This window comes from Parus major, chromosome 3, assembly GCF_001522545.3.
Source record: "Parus major isolate Abel chromosome 3, Parus_major1.1, whole genome shotgun sequence".
NCBI classification, from domain to species: domain Eukaryota; kingdom Metazoa; phylum Chordata; class Aves; order Passeriformes; family Paridae; genus Parus; species Parus major.
The window spans coordinates 69,612,864-69,628,956 of record NC_031770.1 but is presented as its reverse complement, the minus strand read 5'-3'; the positions used below and the strand labels follow the sequence as shown (position 1 = coordinate 69,628,956).

Here is a 16,093-nt window from a genome sequence, read left to right as displayed (position 1 = left end):
CAGCGCTCAGCCCCGGCCGACCCCGCAGCCAATGGGCGGCCGCCTTCTTGGCCGCCCTGCCAATGGTGCCGCAGGGTGTTGCGGCAAGATGGCGGCGCGCGGCCGCCGCGCCGGGCTAAGGGTCGGGGTCGCTTCGCGGGCGTGAGGAGGCGACGACGAGCAGGGAGAGCCATGCTGCGCGCCTCTCTCCGACAGGTGAGCGGGGTCGGTCCGCCTGCCGGGGATGCCGAGGAGCTGGGTGGGGGTGCCGAGGAGCGGGGCGGGTTCGCAAGGTGACCGGTGTCCCATCGCGTCCCCCGTCCCCGGGGCGGCCCGGGAGAGCGTTTCCCGTGGGCTCCTTCCCTCAGCGGCGGTGGCGAGTTCTTCCCGTGCCGCCCCGGCGCGGCCTCTGTCCCCCGGCTGCCCTGAAAGACGGGCTGCGTTCTCAGGTGTCGGCGGCATTGAAGGAAGGACGAGTCACTCCCACGGAGCTCTGCCAGCGATGCCTGGCCCTCATCAAAAGCACCAAGTTTCTGAATGCTTACATTACCGTAGCGGAAGAGACCGCTTTGAAGCAGGCTGAAGAATCCGAGGAAAGATATAAAAGAGGTATGTTGATTTGCGAGTAATGTCAGGCCTTAAAAAGTTGCTGTGGAGGAGCTGTGTTAGACGAGGCACCTTTGCTTTTTCGAGGGGTTGTCTTGGCTTGTTTGACTGTTGGGGGATGAGGTTCACGCTTTGAGGTTTCCGTGGGTGCTCATGGACGTACACTTGGCACTCGGAAGAATATTTAGTCCAAAAATCAGGGGGAAAACCTGGACCAAACGAGGTACTACAGGTTAAACAGGCCCTGTGCCTCTTGGACAGCACTGCTACTTGGTGTCTGCTGCTTCTTTCCCTCAGCAGCTCATTTGGAATGTGTAGCCAATTAGGTACCATGAATAGGTAAATGCAGTGGTCATTCACAGACCTCCAGACTGGGATAGGCAAACAGCTGGTACAACCTATCGAGTTTTTAATTAAGAAAGCAAATTAAAATAAAACAGCTTCATTAATTGCAGTTCGTAATTGGAGAACAGAACAGCCTTCAGTCCTGTTATCTGCAGCATTTAGAAGATGGCCATCCTCATTTTCCTTTATGTTTAGAGAAAGGCAGGAAAGGTAAATTTTCACCTAATAGAGTACATGTTTTCCTTCCTGGGTGATGCTTGCTGTCCTCTGGCAGCTCAATAAAATTGTCAGCCAGATTGTTTTGCTTCCTGATGTAGGCCTTTTAGTTTCCCAGTTGGGTTTTTTTTTTTGTGGTGTTGTTTGCTGGTTTGGGGTTTTTTTGATGGTAGATAATCAATTACTTGGGAAGGACTTCCTCTGCTTCAGTAATTTTTCAGGTCGTATCTGCTGTATATGTCGGGTAGGCAGAATTTATGGCTCCCAGCCTAGTGAGGGAGTGGATTTAGCAGCACCTATGGCTGAAATAAGCACTGTGTGGTCACATTGGAAAAAGTATAGCCAGCCTGGATGAAAAGTATAGCTGCCTGCCTGAAGGGCTTAGACACATTCACAGAGCTCTGCTCTGTGAGGTCAAGTCTGGTTTGGGCAGAGCGCTCAATGCTTTAGTAGGAATGGAAGATGGTTCTTGAAAATGGAACAGACAACCATCAAATGCCAAGTGGAAAGCAATCTTTCTTCCAAAAACCACCCAAAGGGACATATAAAATAAACAGTAATTGATGAGAACATTATATATATAGCACATTTTGCTTTAATCTCTGTTGTTTTACAATCATTCCTAATGCAGGTCAGCCACTGGGCATTCTAGATGGAATTCCTATTGCTGTAAAAGACAACTTTAATACAGCTGGCATTGAGACAACATGTGCATCAAATATGTTAAAAGGTACAGTAAAGCTTTTAAAGTAAAATCAAATAATTTGCTCTTTATAGGGTTTATTGACTGGAGTCTTCCAGAAAGCCAAGAGTTTTCAGAAAATGAGCTGGTGTCATTTGAGGAAATACATTTGTCCAATTTCATTAGCCAAGTTCGTCTGGTATTACAGATGTATCTTTTTCTTCTTCTGAGCACATTATCTCTGTATTTATATTTGTATGCATTTAAAAACAGTTATAATGAAAACCTATATACTACAATAAAATGGATCCAAAACTCGCATTTTCCTTCACATTGTTTTTAGGTCTAGAGGAGAGCAGTGAGTACTGTTCTGCCTAGTGGAATCCAAAGACAGTTTTGTTGTTGTTGTTCTGTTTATAATTGTTGACTTAAATAGTTTTTTCATATGGCTGTGGGAAAAGTGGAAGTTAACAATCCCAACATACAATCACATTCTATAATGGTTTTATGGCTTTTTTTTTTTCATTTCTTAATCTCATTGTTTCTATTAACAAGTCAAGAATGTTTTCAAGACATTACAATGTTTTTATAGTAAAAGCAAAAGTAGAAAACATTTCTTATAGCTGTTTTATTCTGCACAAAGTAAAACTTTATATTAATCCTTGTGGAAGATAGCAGAAGCAAATTAGCAGACCTCTAATTTGATTGTGTTTTTTTAATAGCAGAAGAAACAAAATATGGCGTCACTGTTGTAAAAGCTGTTAAATCACCTGAGATGCTTTTCCTTAAAGCACATTCTCAGACCTGTTATGATTGATTGCAGTGAGTATTAGGAGTGATGTCCTTGTTCCTGATGAAAGTGGGAGTGGAGGAGCCCCTGTCATCACTCACAAAGTGAATTGGTTATTATCTGAGGTCTCATGTCACTGTCATAGTTCTCATCCTAGGTTATGTAAGGTCCGAGTGGTAACGAAAACTTAAAAATGTTCATAATACCTGTAAAAATAATTTGTATCTCACCAGTTGGTCTTAATTGTTCTGGTTGTTTTCAGGTTATATTTCTCCTTACAATGCTACAGTAGTTCAGAAATTACTGGATCAGGGAGCTGTGCTTTTAGGTAAAACAAACCTAGATGAATTTGCAATGGGGTGAGTGATGTTTATTATTTTTAATGCGTTGATTTTACATAAATAGCATGCTTAGCATCTGTTCCTGTCTACCTGTAATCCTTAACTCCTGTTTCTGTGAGTCGAGACAATAATGAGTACTTACTGGAAGGGTACACAGAGCTGCATGAACTTCTCCCTGAGCACTTAGAGTGTTGTGTAAATGATACAGACACTGAGTTTTGTGAACATAGTGTTCAAATGTAGCTGTGCTTGAGAGGCGGGAAGTGGTCCAGCTTTTGCAGAAGGCCAAGGACAAGTGGCCTTCTTGTAGATTTGGTAGTGTGTTAATAGAATTGATTACAACACAGTTAATTGCTGCCTTTTCCTCTCTCCTTACTGATGGCTTTTTGCCCTTAGGTAATTGTTATCATGCCCCCAGTGGCAGTCACTACCTCTGCCAGTCAGCCACTGGGGTAATTTATATGGGTACTCCCTGACCTGCTGCACTTAGGCTAATCGAGAGCAAGGCTTTTAAGCTGCCTAAGCTAATGTTGGTGACTTTTTGTCAAGAGCACATTGAAAAATGTTCCTACAAATTGATTCTTCTGCAAATCTGTGAAGGCAGCCAAGCTGTAGCAGAGAACAGCATTGGGCTGTTAAGGATGGGAATTACTGCTAGGTTTGGAAGGGAATCTCTGGGACTTCAGTTACCTGTGAAAAACAGTAAATGCTGTATTTTGGTTTTATTATACTTAAACCAAAGTCCAAGGTTTGATTGGAAATTCACATGGATGGGGTAGAAATACTTTGACAATATTATTTTGAATAAAGTAATTTTTGTGTAAAAAAGCTATTCCTCAGAGGAGGAGCAGACAAAAAGCTTGGGAAAAACCTGATAATGTAGTTTTACAACTGGTCTAAGTTCAGTAAAGCACACGGTTCTCCTAGTAAGCTTGTCCGAATACTGGCTTCTCATCCTAGTCTGTGTGTTTGCATGATCTCTTCATCAGGGAGCAGATCCAGCTCTAATGTAATGATGTCTCAGTAAGGTTGGTTTCCAACTGCTGTCAGCTGCCTGTTCTGTCTGATGATTTAGCTGGTAACACTGGCACCTTGCAGTCAAGGGGAGCATGGGGTAGAGGGCCTGAGGAAGGAGGAAAGTACAGCCTGTCCCTCCTTCTAGTGGCAGCTCACACTTAGGTGACACAAGCTGAGTGAAACCAGTTTCTGAGAAGCCAGTCTGGCATTCTGAACCAGTGGACTGTGGTATCTGCAGTGGGCTACAGGGTGAGTAATAGTGTGGCATTTCAGAGAAATGCATGTTCCTGGTATTGTGGAGCTTTTTCTTCATCTCTTGGCAGCATGTTTTTCTTCACAGCTGTGATCTTACACCAAATGTAGGGCTGGAAAAAGAGAATACCTTGGTTTTGAAAGAGACGTGCTCCTGTACTTTTACATAGCTTAAATCAGTTTTATGTCTCTGTGACCCTGGTTCAGTGGCATTAGCAGAAGTTAGAAAGAGGTACCAGTTCAGGTTCTATGTCAGAAACGGATGAGCAGCTTAAATTTTACAGTTGTATGTAATGTTGTAGAAGTTGACTGCATAAGGATTTACATACACCAGCCTTCTTGTGTTGAAATTGAATTTGCAAGGATGATAAGGAGTTGGATTAAAAAAATTAAATTGGTGAATACAGTGTGTCATTTGTGACTTCCATCTGTATTTGTCCTGTCTGACTACCTTAGATCTGGGAGTACAGATGGAGTATTTGGACCAGTCAGAAATCCCTGGAGTTACTCAAAACAGTACAAGGAAAAGTCTGTCCCAAAATCCCATTCAGAAGATGAAGAGTCTAACTGGGTGATAACAGGAGGGAGCTCAGGAGGCAGTGCAGCTGCTGTGTCATCTTTCACATGTTTTGCGTAAGAGGCTTTTAAAATTGTCTTTCCCTAAATGTCTCAAAATATGTTGGAATGTTTTAATTTTTTAATTTTCTCATGAGCTAGTATGAAATCCCTAGGTTATTTGTGGCATATAATGAAGCAAGAATTAATCCATGCATGCAAATTTAGATTTACTCATTTCGGGCATTTTTCAGTGGTATGACCACTTTGCACTGAATGAAATAAAAATATGATGGCAGTAAAGGAGTGACAGTTTTATTCTTTTTCCCACATAATCTCTTAAAAAGTCTTAGGGGTTTGTGATGCATCCTCTGCCTCACTAATTGTATTACACAAATACACACTGAAAATATAATGCAGCAAATTAGGAGATCCCTTAATTTATAACAGTATAATAATCTTTCCTCTGCTCCTTTGTTTTTATAGCGTAGTTATGTAATAGTACATAAGATCTGGGACCTAAAAGCTTTCAAATCCCTTAACAAAAGAGTACAGAGTATTTACTACATAGGTACTTACTGACTTCCCTGTTTTTAAGTTAGAAGACAGTTGTAGTGTTGGGTTTTTTTTTTAGGCAGGTGTGTGTTTATGGTCATTTGGAGTTTTTTTTCTAAAGGAATTTAAATAAGCTGGATTTTTTTTTTAATAGCAATTATTACTTATATGGAATAGCAACACACTGTGTAGCAATTCAGTTGTCTATACTGTCTTCCCCATCTGACTGTTAAAACTGATCACAAATCTTTACACCTTGCATTTTATGCAATTTTTAGAGCTACATGTTGGGGCATGTTTTATAGAAAATTATTTCAATTGTGCTCTTAATTGGAAGGGTTTTTAAAATTCTCTTTATTTACTTTATTGTTGTTTACCCATAGACTATATTACTAACATCTATTTTGTTGTTAAAATATTCTTGATAATGTCGATTACAACTCTTTTAATTAGTTATTAAAATTATATATCTCTTCATCTCCTTACTTTTACTGGGATGTGACCCATTTTAACCAACATTTTAATACTGTTGAAATTGAACTCTGTGCAGCCATTCCCAAGGACTGCTGCTCCTCATCCTGAGCCAGAATGGGCTGATCCTGAGAGGGTCTGGCACCTTTTCTTATGTTGCTGGGCTCCCATCTTGCACTGCTCAGCACACTGTCAGATCAGGGAGATTTTTTTGTCAAGCTATTTTATTGTGTATAACCTGCTGTATATCCATCCTATTAGTGTCTTTCAAGCACTAGGAATGCTGCCAGTCTTTACATTTTCAATTTGAGATTTGGATGTCCAAAAATGCTATAAAATTGAAGATGTTTTACATCAACACAAAGGCTTTGAAAAAAAATTGACTTCAGGAAAGTCAGTTGAATTTGTTCAGCCATATCAGAAACAAATGGCTATGGGAAAAGTCATATACTCAGTTCAATAAAGATTATACCTGTTTCTAAAGTTTAAATTTGTTTTGGCAAAGATTTGGATGAAAACTGCTTTATCTTTTTAATGCTGCTTGAGTTAGATTTATTAAAAACAAGAGAACAGTGTGTTTCATTTCAGTACAATTTTTTAAAAAAATAGATCAAGGTTTCACCAGTGAATAAGAAAAAAGAAGTACAACATAATAATAGTAATAATAATAATAATATACTGTGTTTTAATTGTACCTAAGCTACTGTAAACTGGGAGTTCTGATCAATCTTTGTAGATTTGGAAACAGGAAAAACATCTTTCCAAAGTATGCCCTCTTCTTAGGGGCAAGAGGTGTCGCTCTTCATTTTTATCCTGGAAAATGCTGATTCATGCTGCATTGGCTACCCAATAAATAAGATATCAGTATCAGAAATTGTTCCCTAAGTCACATATTTATCACACAGTATTGGAACAGACCACAGCATTGGAACAGAGAAGGCAGAAGATGATCTTTGGGGCCATTTCAGATGGTCTGAATTCTACCTAACTGCCTCTGCTTTGTGAAGAGAACTGGACTGTCCTAATGGCAAATTCAGAGACCCTAAGAAAAATCAGGGAACAAATGAAAAATAGACAGAGAGCAGACTGGAATTTAGGTTGTGTGATTATGATCTTCAGATCTTCTGATCTGGAAGAATTCACAAGAGTTTTAAATCCATGCATCTTAAAGCCACAGATTCTTATGATTTGCAAATGTTCTGAGTTATCTTACTAATGATGATCCTTTTGAAACCATAGAGCCTTAGGGTCAGACACAGGAGGATCTACCCGAAACCCTGCTGCTCACTGTGGTGTTGTAGGTTTAAAGCCAACATATGGACTGATCTCTCGCCATGGTCTCATTCCTCTAGTGAACTCCATGGATGTGCCAGGAATCCTAACCAGATGCGTGGATGATGTGGCAGTTTTGTTAGGTATTACAATGTCATACATCTTTGTTTACAACATTTCCTCAAAACAAACTGAATTCTAACTAACTAATGTACGTTTTCCTGGTCTTCACATGTCATGTCGTATTTCAGGTTCACTTGCTGGACACGATCCGAAGGACTCTACCACAATTCAGGATGACTTTAAGCCATTTGAACTACCTAATTTGACTGATGTCAGCAAGCTTTCAATAGGAATTCCAAAGGTATCATTGAAATCCTGTTAGCAGTTATGGACAGGAAGAACAAATAAGGCACATAACAAAAAAATACTTGTGTCTTGCCCACCACCTCCCAGTCTCCTGTGATTTGAAACACTGAAGACAGTAAAAGCAGCTCCTGAAAAAGAAGGGTATGTGTGTGCTCTGTTGCCTGTCCAGGCAATTTGGAGTAAGCATACACTAATGCATCATCTAAAATACTGTCAGTGTGGTGGGAAGCACAGTCAGGAGCTTCAGGGGAAATAGAGAACTTCAGTTTTTGGTTCTCTCTGTTGCTCTTTTACTAGTCCACTCTGTAACCTCAAACAAGTTGCTCTTGGTGCCTTCCCACGCAGTGAGCTTGATACTGGTTTGTGCAGAGCTTTGAGATGCTTTCCTACATGGCCCTGTGTTAATATAGAGCAGAAGTTTAAAGGCCATTGAATGGCACAAGGAGCTATGGTTTGCAGAGTTCTAATAAGAACTGACATCTATAATTTGGCATCTGATGTGTGCAATTCAATCATGTTTGTAACTATAAGAGTACTTGAAATTTAAGAGCAAAGTTTGGGACTTCAGCCTATTTTTAATTTAATAAAGGCTCTGCCTGCAAAGAGACAATGTGAGTAACATTAATTGGATTCTCAGTTTTGCAACCTAAGCTAGAAAAGGCATACCAAAAGTTTTAATTTCGTAAGCAGGGGTGTCCACTGACAAATTATTCACAATTTGTGAAATGGAAAAACTACATGCCTAGAAAATTGATCAGCTGCACACTGTTCAAATCTTGATAAATCTAAAATGGTGATACTGGTTTATTTTTCCTGTCCTTTGAACAGTTTTTTCTACTGCTACAAGTTACTCTAAAGAGGTACATGCATACATTAAACATGGTCATAGCTTCTCAGAAATCAGTATTATGTATTATGACCCTGATATTATGAGTTAGAACTAAAGCAAGTATCTTCAAAATTAGGGAGTTTTAATAGAATACTTATAATTTGAGTATGAAATAGGAATGTAGCTAATCTAAGTCTTCTCCCAACCCATTGATTGTAGTTCTTCTTTGGTGGGTGGTTTTATTTGTTTCACCAAGGTGTGCCAGTTGCCACTGATAGTGCTGTGGCCATTTTTTTTATCTGTCCTGCTTGCAGCAGCCCTAGTTTTAGGATTTAGACTTGAAGAATTTCTACTTATGACTGAAGAGCAGTGCAGTACAGTCCTGATAGATAAATAAGGGGATAACTGGGCAATTACTCCTTTAGAAGAAACTGCTGAAATTCCATGATTGGTGATACATATATTGATCCTACTGAGATGAACATAATACTCTCAAGAAGACTCAATCCTGTTAATTTAATATTCCTTCATTGTATAGGATTTAGTAGATGCAAAAAGCTTTAATAAGTACTTTAAATCTTAAAGTGCCAAGATAATGGTTTCAGTGTATTTTTAGTAAGGAGTATTTGTATTTTGGTTGCTATTAGAAGTAAACCAGTGTGTAAAATAACTCCTCTTGTTTTTCCTCTAAGGAATATCATGTACCAGGGCTGTCCAGTGAAATTCTGGCTCTCTGGTCAAAGGCTGCTGAGCTGTTTAAGAATGCAGGTGCTAAAGTGGTTGAAGTGAGCCTACCACACACTCGTTACTCAATTGTCTGCTATCATGTGCTGTGCACAGCAGAAGTGGCATCAAATATGGCCAGGTTTGATGGACTGGAATATGGTAAGGCCTTTAAAAAGCTTTTTTCTCAGACAGTAGAAATATTGCAGAATGCCATGTAAAAGTGTTTGTTTTTGTAGATTTCCTTTTCATGGTTGGATGCTTGATGTTATTTCTCTAAGATGAAATATAGTAAGAAACCTTGTGCAGATAAATAAATACAACGTATATTTCACTACTAGGCATATCAATGTCTGGGCTCAAAATCTAGTTTAGTATTTCCATAATAAGACAGGAACATGTTTCATTGTTTTTCCAGAATAGTAGCATGTCAGACTGCAGCAAACAGTGACCTATTGTATTACTGTGATGTTATTCTGTCTTAAGGATTACAAGAAGTATTAATACCCAGAATGCCTTTTCAGGACATCGTTCTGACATGAAGGATTCCACCGAAAGTATGTATGCTGCAACGCGGCGAGAAGGCTTCAATGATGTCGTAAGAGGAAGAATTCTGTCAGGAAACTACTTCTTGTTGAAACAGTAAGCAGTACATCTTGAAATTCAGCTTTTCCAAGTTAATGAATTTTTGAGCAAATGGTGATTAATCATGATATGAAAAAGAAATTGCCTTTACACTAGTAGCTGTTTGTATTTTTATTGCTGCTTTAGCTCTATAATACCTAGTGAACTGTTAATAATGAACAAAAATGTTTTCCCTGAGTCTTACCAGTGAGCCTCCTACATTAAATAAGTAAAACAACTTAGTGATATTTTTTTTTTCCCTACCAGAGCATTATTGGCATCCATTAGTTAAATTAGGCAGAAATGTACCCTATGGTATGACATTGAAATCATACTGAAGTCATTATTGCTGTAGTGTTAGAAGTTCTGTAGCTGTTTATCTCATTAAAACTGCATAGAAAAAGTGCTGGTACATTGTAGTGAGGCCTTCTAGGGAAAGCCAGAGACACAGCTATTACATTATCTGCGGCTCTCTGCCTCAATGTGCAGGGAAAGAGAAGCATTGGCAAAGTACTGAACTGGAGTCCTTACAGAAGTCAGGGTTTTATCCAGCTCACATAGAGAATCTGGTGCATGGATCTATTTTACGTTTTTAGTTTTCAATCCTTATTCAGCAGTCCTAATTTATGTTGGTAAAAGTGCTGTTTTTCTGTCTGAATTTGTTCAGATACTAACAAAAATATTAGGCATGTAATCAGTCTCTGTAGTGCACTTTCTTTGAAAGAGCTCTGTCAGCAAGAGTATTCATCAGATGTGACTTCTAATTGCTCTGAGAGACAGGAATGTTGTCAGTCAGTCTGTAACAACCAGCTTTTATGGAATGTCGATATTCCTGCCAAGTGTGCTCCCTCTGCTTACAACTGTCCAGATCAGCTTTCCTAAGGCTGCTTGAAAATTCACATAGTTAACTCTTCTGTGAAGGAATACACAATTACAGAATTACGTGCCAGAATTACAGAATATTCTGAGTTGGAAGCAACCCACAAGGATCATCGAGTCCAACTCTTAAGTGAATGGCCTGTATAGGGATTGACCATGCAACCTTGGTTATTTTATCACAAGGCTCTAACCAGCTGAGCTGCTCTCATTGGCTTCCACCAAGATGGAGCAGAGAGTTGTGCTCCTGTTCCACAGTAAATTACTCTCTTGTAAGACTGAAGGGTTCAGAAAGCATCCTTAGAATAAGTAGTAGAGAAAACCCATCTGTGTCTGCTGCAAATGTTGCCTTTTACAGCTTATTTTTATCTTGCTTTTCAGAGTTTTAAAATGACTAGGTGATTGTTCAGGAAGTTCTGTTTAACATCTTTAGAGATGACATGGACAAGGGGATCAGGTCCTCCCAGAGCAAGTTTTCAGACAGCTCCAATTTGTTTGGTAGTGTTGATCTGCAGGAGGGCTCTGCAGAGGGATCTGGAGGCTGGGCTGAGGCCAATTGTATTAGGTTCTATAGGGCTGGGTCCTGCCCTTGGGTCACAATAACCCCAGGCAGCCCTGCAGGCTGCAGCAGAGTGACTGGAAAGCTGCTCAGGGGGAAAGGATCTGGAGGTGCTGGTCAACAGAACATGAGCCAGCTGTGCCCAGGTGGCCAAGAAGGCCAATGGCATCCTGGCCTGTATCAGCACCAGGGCAGGAATTGTCCCCCAGTAACCGCACTGGGAGGCCATGCCTCGAATCCTGTGTTCAGTCTGGGCCCTCCACTACAAGAAGGACATTGAGGGGCTGGAGCACGTCCAGAGGAGGACAGCAGAGCTGATGTAGGGTCTGGAGCACAACTCTTACGATGAGTGGCTGAAGGAGATGGGGTGTTTACCCTGGAACAAAGGAGAGACCTTGTCTCTCTCACTACTATTACCTGAAAAGAGATTGGCGAGGTGGGAGTCAGTGTCTTCTCTCAGGTAACAAGTGATAGGAGAAGACTAAACAGCCTTATGTTGCACCCTGTGAGGTTTACATTGGATATTGGGAAAAATGTCTTCACTATAAGGGGTGTCTAGCGTTGGAACAGGCTGTCAAGGGAAGTGGTGAACTCCCCATCCATTTAAAAGACATGTAGATGTGGCACTTAGGAACTTTTTGAAGTTAACAGCTAGGTTGATTTCTGAAGTGATTGTAGGAAAAGGTCTGATTCCTATTATATAACTTACTAACTTGAATACACTTTTTATTGATTATAGCCTTTTTCATTGCTGTCTTTTGGAATCTTTAATCTTTAGATTACTCTAACAAAGCAGATTTTAGGTAGTTGCAGTTGTTTTATTGGTAAACACTGGCATGTAGCAGTTGGTAATACACCACTCCATTTTTCTTTCACTTCCCTTTTTTTCTTTTTTTTTTCTTTCCCAAGTAGCTGAGGGTTTAGATGACAGTTACTTTTGAAACTGAACTTCTCTGAATTTAAGATTCCATATTTACCAGTTCTGCATATGAAGTTAAAAGGAACGATAGACGTAAAGTTGACTAATGTGTTTCTGCTTCAGAGTTGTGTAAAGACAGAAATTCATAGACCACATGTTTACATGAGGGGGAAAAAAAGGGTAAAGATAACGTCTTTATAGTATTCTACAGAAAAGTGTATTACAACCACATACATAGTTTTAAATCCATTTGGAGTTCTCCAAATGATGGGACTTTTTCACATGCTTCAAGTATCTTGCTGGGTTGAATCCTAAATGGTTAATTTCTGTTTTTCAGATCTATGTAGTTCTGTATGTTCTAGACTTTGCTGCCCTACAGTGAAATTAGGTTAGATACCAGCTTTTCACCCAGAGGGTGGTTGAGCACTGTAACAGACTCCCCAGGAAAATGGTCATAGCACCAAGCCAGTGTGAGTTGTGCTCTCAGGCACATTGTGTGGGTCTTGGAGTGTCCTGCACAGGGCCAATAGTTGGACTCCATTATCTTGATGGGTCCCTTCCAACTCAGCATTTTCCATGGTTCTGTGAAATTCAATACACAGTTTAGTTTCCAAATGGTCATAAAAGTGTTGTTTTGATTTTTAGTTAATTATTGTAAAGTAGGGTTTTGTTTTCCCTTCACCTTTCTTCAGCTCTATGCCCTCATTTCTTCCTTCTCTGACAGCTCCTTTGCTATGAGAGCATAAATACATGTGTGGTGACTAAGCTTCCAGTGTGAGTCAAAATTTTGTCCAGAAGGATTACTGGGCTTGTCTTTTCCAGAGTGGCTAAGAAATAAAGTTCTGTATTTTGGGAATTAAAATATCAGGCCTTTATGTTCCTGTTCTTTTCTAGGAACTATGAGAAGTACTTTGTCAAGGCACAGAAAGTGAGACGTCTCATTGCCAATGACTTTGTGAAGGTTTTCAGGAGCGGTGTTGATATTTTACTCACTCCCACCACTCTGAGTGATGCAGCACCATACACACAATTCATCCAAGAGGACAACAGGACCCGCAGCGCTCAAGATGACATCCTGACACAGGCTGCAAACATGGCTGGTGAGTAGGGGACAGGAACTCAACTATGTTTTGCCCTGCCAAGTAATTTTAAATGTCCAGTCTCTTCAGGTATTGAACCTTCTCTTTCGAATCAAGATATTTTCCCCACATGTCGTAAGTCTTACAGTGGTAACTGGGTCTAAAGACAATTTATTAAATGCTTGAAAATATAAGACTAGATTTTAAATTAGGGCACACTGGAGCTGAGTGTGGGCTGTGGGTAAGATGAATCTGTTCCAGAGACAGAAATCTCTTTCTAAGGAGAACTGATTATATTTTTCAGAGGATGCTGACCTCTTTAATCTCTCTAATTAATTTCTTGTGATCATCTAGCATTCAGTTCATTTAATCAAATTACTTTAGGTGGTCTTTTTTCTCTGCATGGTTTGTTTTCTGGTTCTCTTAAAATTGATTCAAAAATTACTCTAAGGTTTTATAGCAGTCTTTGCATGTGTATTTTTTTTTCTTTCAGGACTGCCAGCCATAAATGTTCCTACAGCTCTTTCAGAGAGAGGCTTGCCAGTTGGACTTCAGTTCATTGGACGTTCATTCCAGGAGAAGCAGCTTCTCACTGTAGCCAAATGGTTTGAAAAACAAGTACAATTCCCAGTGATTCAACTAGAAGAAGTAAAGAGGCACGACAGTGGTGTCTTTCAGCATCAGAAATCTGCTTCTTTTTCTTAGCCTGGGACGTGTTAGTCAGAGCAAGAAAGCTGTGGAGGTCAGGAAATTAATTTCTGCAGTTAATTGTCTTTTGCAGAAGTAATAATGAAGACATTATGCAATAATGCACGATGGAATCAGGACAGCTTGTTACAGTGTAATTTAGGTAAAGTAAATTAAGTAAATATTACCATGTTATTAAGAGCCATTTCTTACTGATACAAAAAACTCCAAGTTGAGATTTTGTATGTTTTGCCTGTGAAGCTGATTTTTCAGGCCCCAGAGGGTGTGTAAGGTATCTGACCAATTAAAGAACTAACCTGAACTTTTGTGTGAAAACTTGATGGTTGCCAAAGGGCTTGGTTTCCTTCTGGAGTGTAGACTTTGGTAATGACGACAGCCAGACAAGCTCTGTTGGAACAAAGGTATCGAGGATCTGTTCAAGACTTAAATACAAAAGGAAACAAGGGAATAACATAGAACCATAGAATCCTCTAGACCAGAAAATACTTTTAAGATCTTCAAGTTCAACCAGCACTACAAAGTTCACTCAGTCATATCCCCAATGCCACATATACACATCTGTAATGTGATGCTTATTAAGGACATTGTGAGAAAGCTAAATCACACCTGCATTTAGATCCCTGTTTTATCAAAATTCAAGATATGGAAATATTAGTCTATTTTAAAAACCAAAAATATTCCCTACTTCCAGCTAACTTGTGCAGGAGGTGAAAATAACCTCTGGGTTTACAAATCATGCAGATTATTCTGGTTATATCCATGTAAGAATGTTGAATTCCAGATATCTTCTGGGGAAAGATGTGTAGTAGTAGTACTTGAGTAGTTATTTTCTTCTTTCTTCATCAGTGTTCTTTATAATTGACACTTAAATGCTTACTAAAAAAGAGATCTTACTCAGTGTGACTCCCTGTAGGAATAATGCCATTTATTCCTTCGTGGACTTTACAATAGTAATTCAAACTGAATTTCCAAACCATTGTCTTGTAGACTGAAACACTTACTAAACAACTATTAACCTGTTTCAAATGTTGCAGTTTCCATTTCTTGACAGGTAAAAACATGAAGGGTGAAGTTTGTAGATATTTTGCATCAGATTTGCTTTCACTCGTAGTCTACAGCATACAGAGATGTAAAAGGTATAGAGGGAGGAAAAACGACTGAGATGAAATCTCCTATGGAAACATAAAGAAACCTCTTGAATTACATCTTGTCATATACTGTATTGTCACCCATATAAAAAAGAAAAAAACCTTATTTCTAAAAATTGCAGGTGAATTTGTGAATTTTTCCATATGCCAAAGTGAGTTTTTTCAATACCTTTCCCACACAATTAAAATGGTACACAACTAAAAACCCCACATTTAAAAAGTTAAATTATATTTTTAAATACTAAAATTCAAGGTACGACCTATTTGCAGCCTCACTCTTACCTTTTTCCATAGAACAGTCTTTAGGGAACTTGATTTTTCTATTAGTGGGTGATGACAATGAATTGAGAATCCTAATAAAATATTTTCACTAATGTCCTGTTCAGTAATTTAGGTGTGCTGTAATCATGCAGGTGTGTCTTAGAGCAGGTTGGTGATCAGAGCTCCCAGTGAGGTTATCCAAGTTGCTGTACCTGGATCTATACTCAAAATAGCTGCTCTTTGATGTGCACATCCCAAACCCAGACCTACTGCTTGCTGTTTCTGAAAGGAAAGGTCAGTGACTTTGGCCCAGGATTTGAGATAAAATCCTGGCTGAGGAGAGCATTCCTGGAGAGACTTGAAGCACCTTGGAGTGTTGAAGAAGAAATAAGCTGAGGACTGTTCTTTCCCTTGTAAATTAATCCTGGCCTTACTTCTGACCTACCGGAACATCACTGCTTATGCTTGGCAGTCTTTCTCTTAGAACTTCCTCTGATGTAAAGAGATACCCAAAGGGAAAATTGGATAAAGGCAGAGATCCCTACTTCATGTTTCCCAGGCAGTTAGAGGAGGTGTAGGTGGAGGGTCCCTGTATCTGCACTACCTTTTTTTTGAAATGGGACTCCAGTTCCAGTCTGCAGAACCCTCTAAAGGAGCATTCAGAAGATCACAGCAATGACCTGTTCTGACACAGGTCCTTCAGAGTTTCTGCTGCATAGAATGACTGTGAAGAAATATCTACTGGGGGAGAGACCAACCAACCAACCAGACGCCCATTCTGCCTGGTATTTGTAACTGTGTGTTAGCAGTCGAATTAACAATTGTAGAGACTTAAAAGACAAGCTCTTGGGCAGATACTTAAATTTCTGGGCTATCAGATTTATGGCAGCCCCAACAAGGTTCCTCCTACTCTTTTC

At 39.7% G+C, this 16,093-nt stretch overlaps 1 protein-coding gene across 1 annotated transcript; it reads left to right on the top strand.

Annotated features, from left to right (window-relative positions):
* Window positions 1–56: 56 nt before the first annotated feature.
* QRSL1 (glutaminyl-tRNA amidotransferase subunit QRSL1) lies at window positions 57–14,087 on the top strand. The gene is made up of 11 exons (XM_015621111.3): window positions 57–195; window positions 429–588; window positions 1,778–1,876; window positions 2,881–2,977; window positions 4,685–4,861; window positions 7,049–7,224; window positions 7,333–7,445; window positions 8,972–9,164; window positions 9,527–9,644; window positions 12,875–13,080; window positions 13,553–14,087. Exons 1-11 carry the CDS (start codon window positions 172–174, stop codon window positions 13,762–13,764), a joined length of 1,575 nt encoding a protein of 524 aa, XP_015476597.1. The 5' UTR covers window positions 57–171; the 3' UTR covers window positions 13,765–14,087.
* The last annotated feature ends 2,006 nt before the right edge of the window (window positions 14,088–16,093 follow it).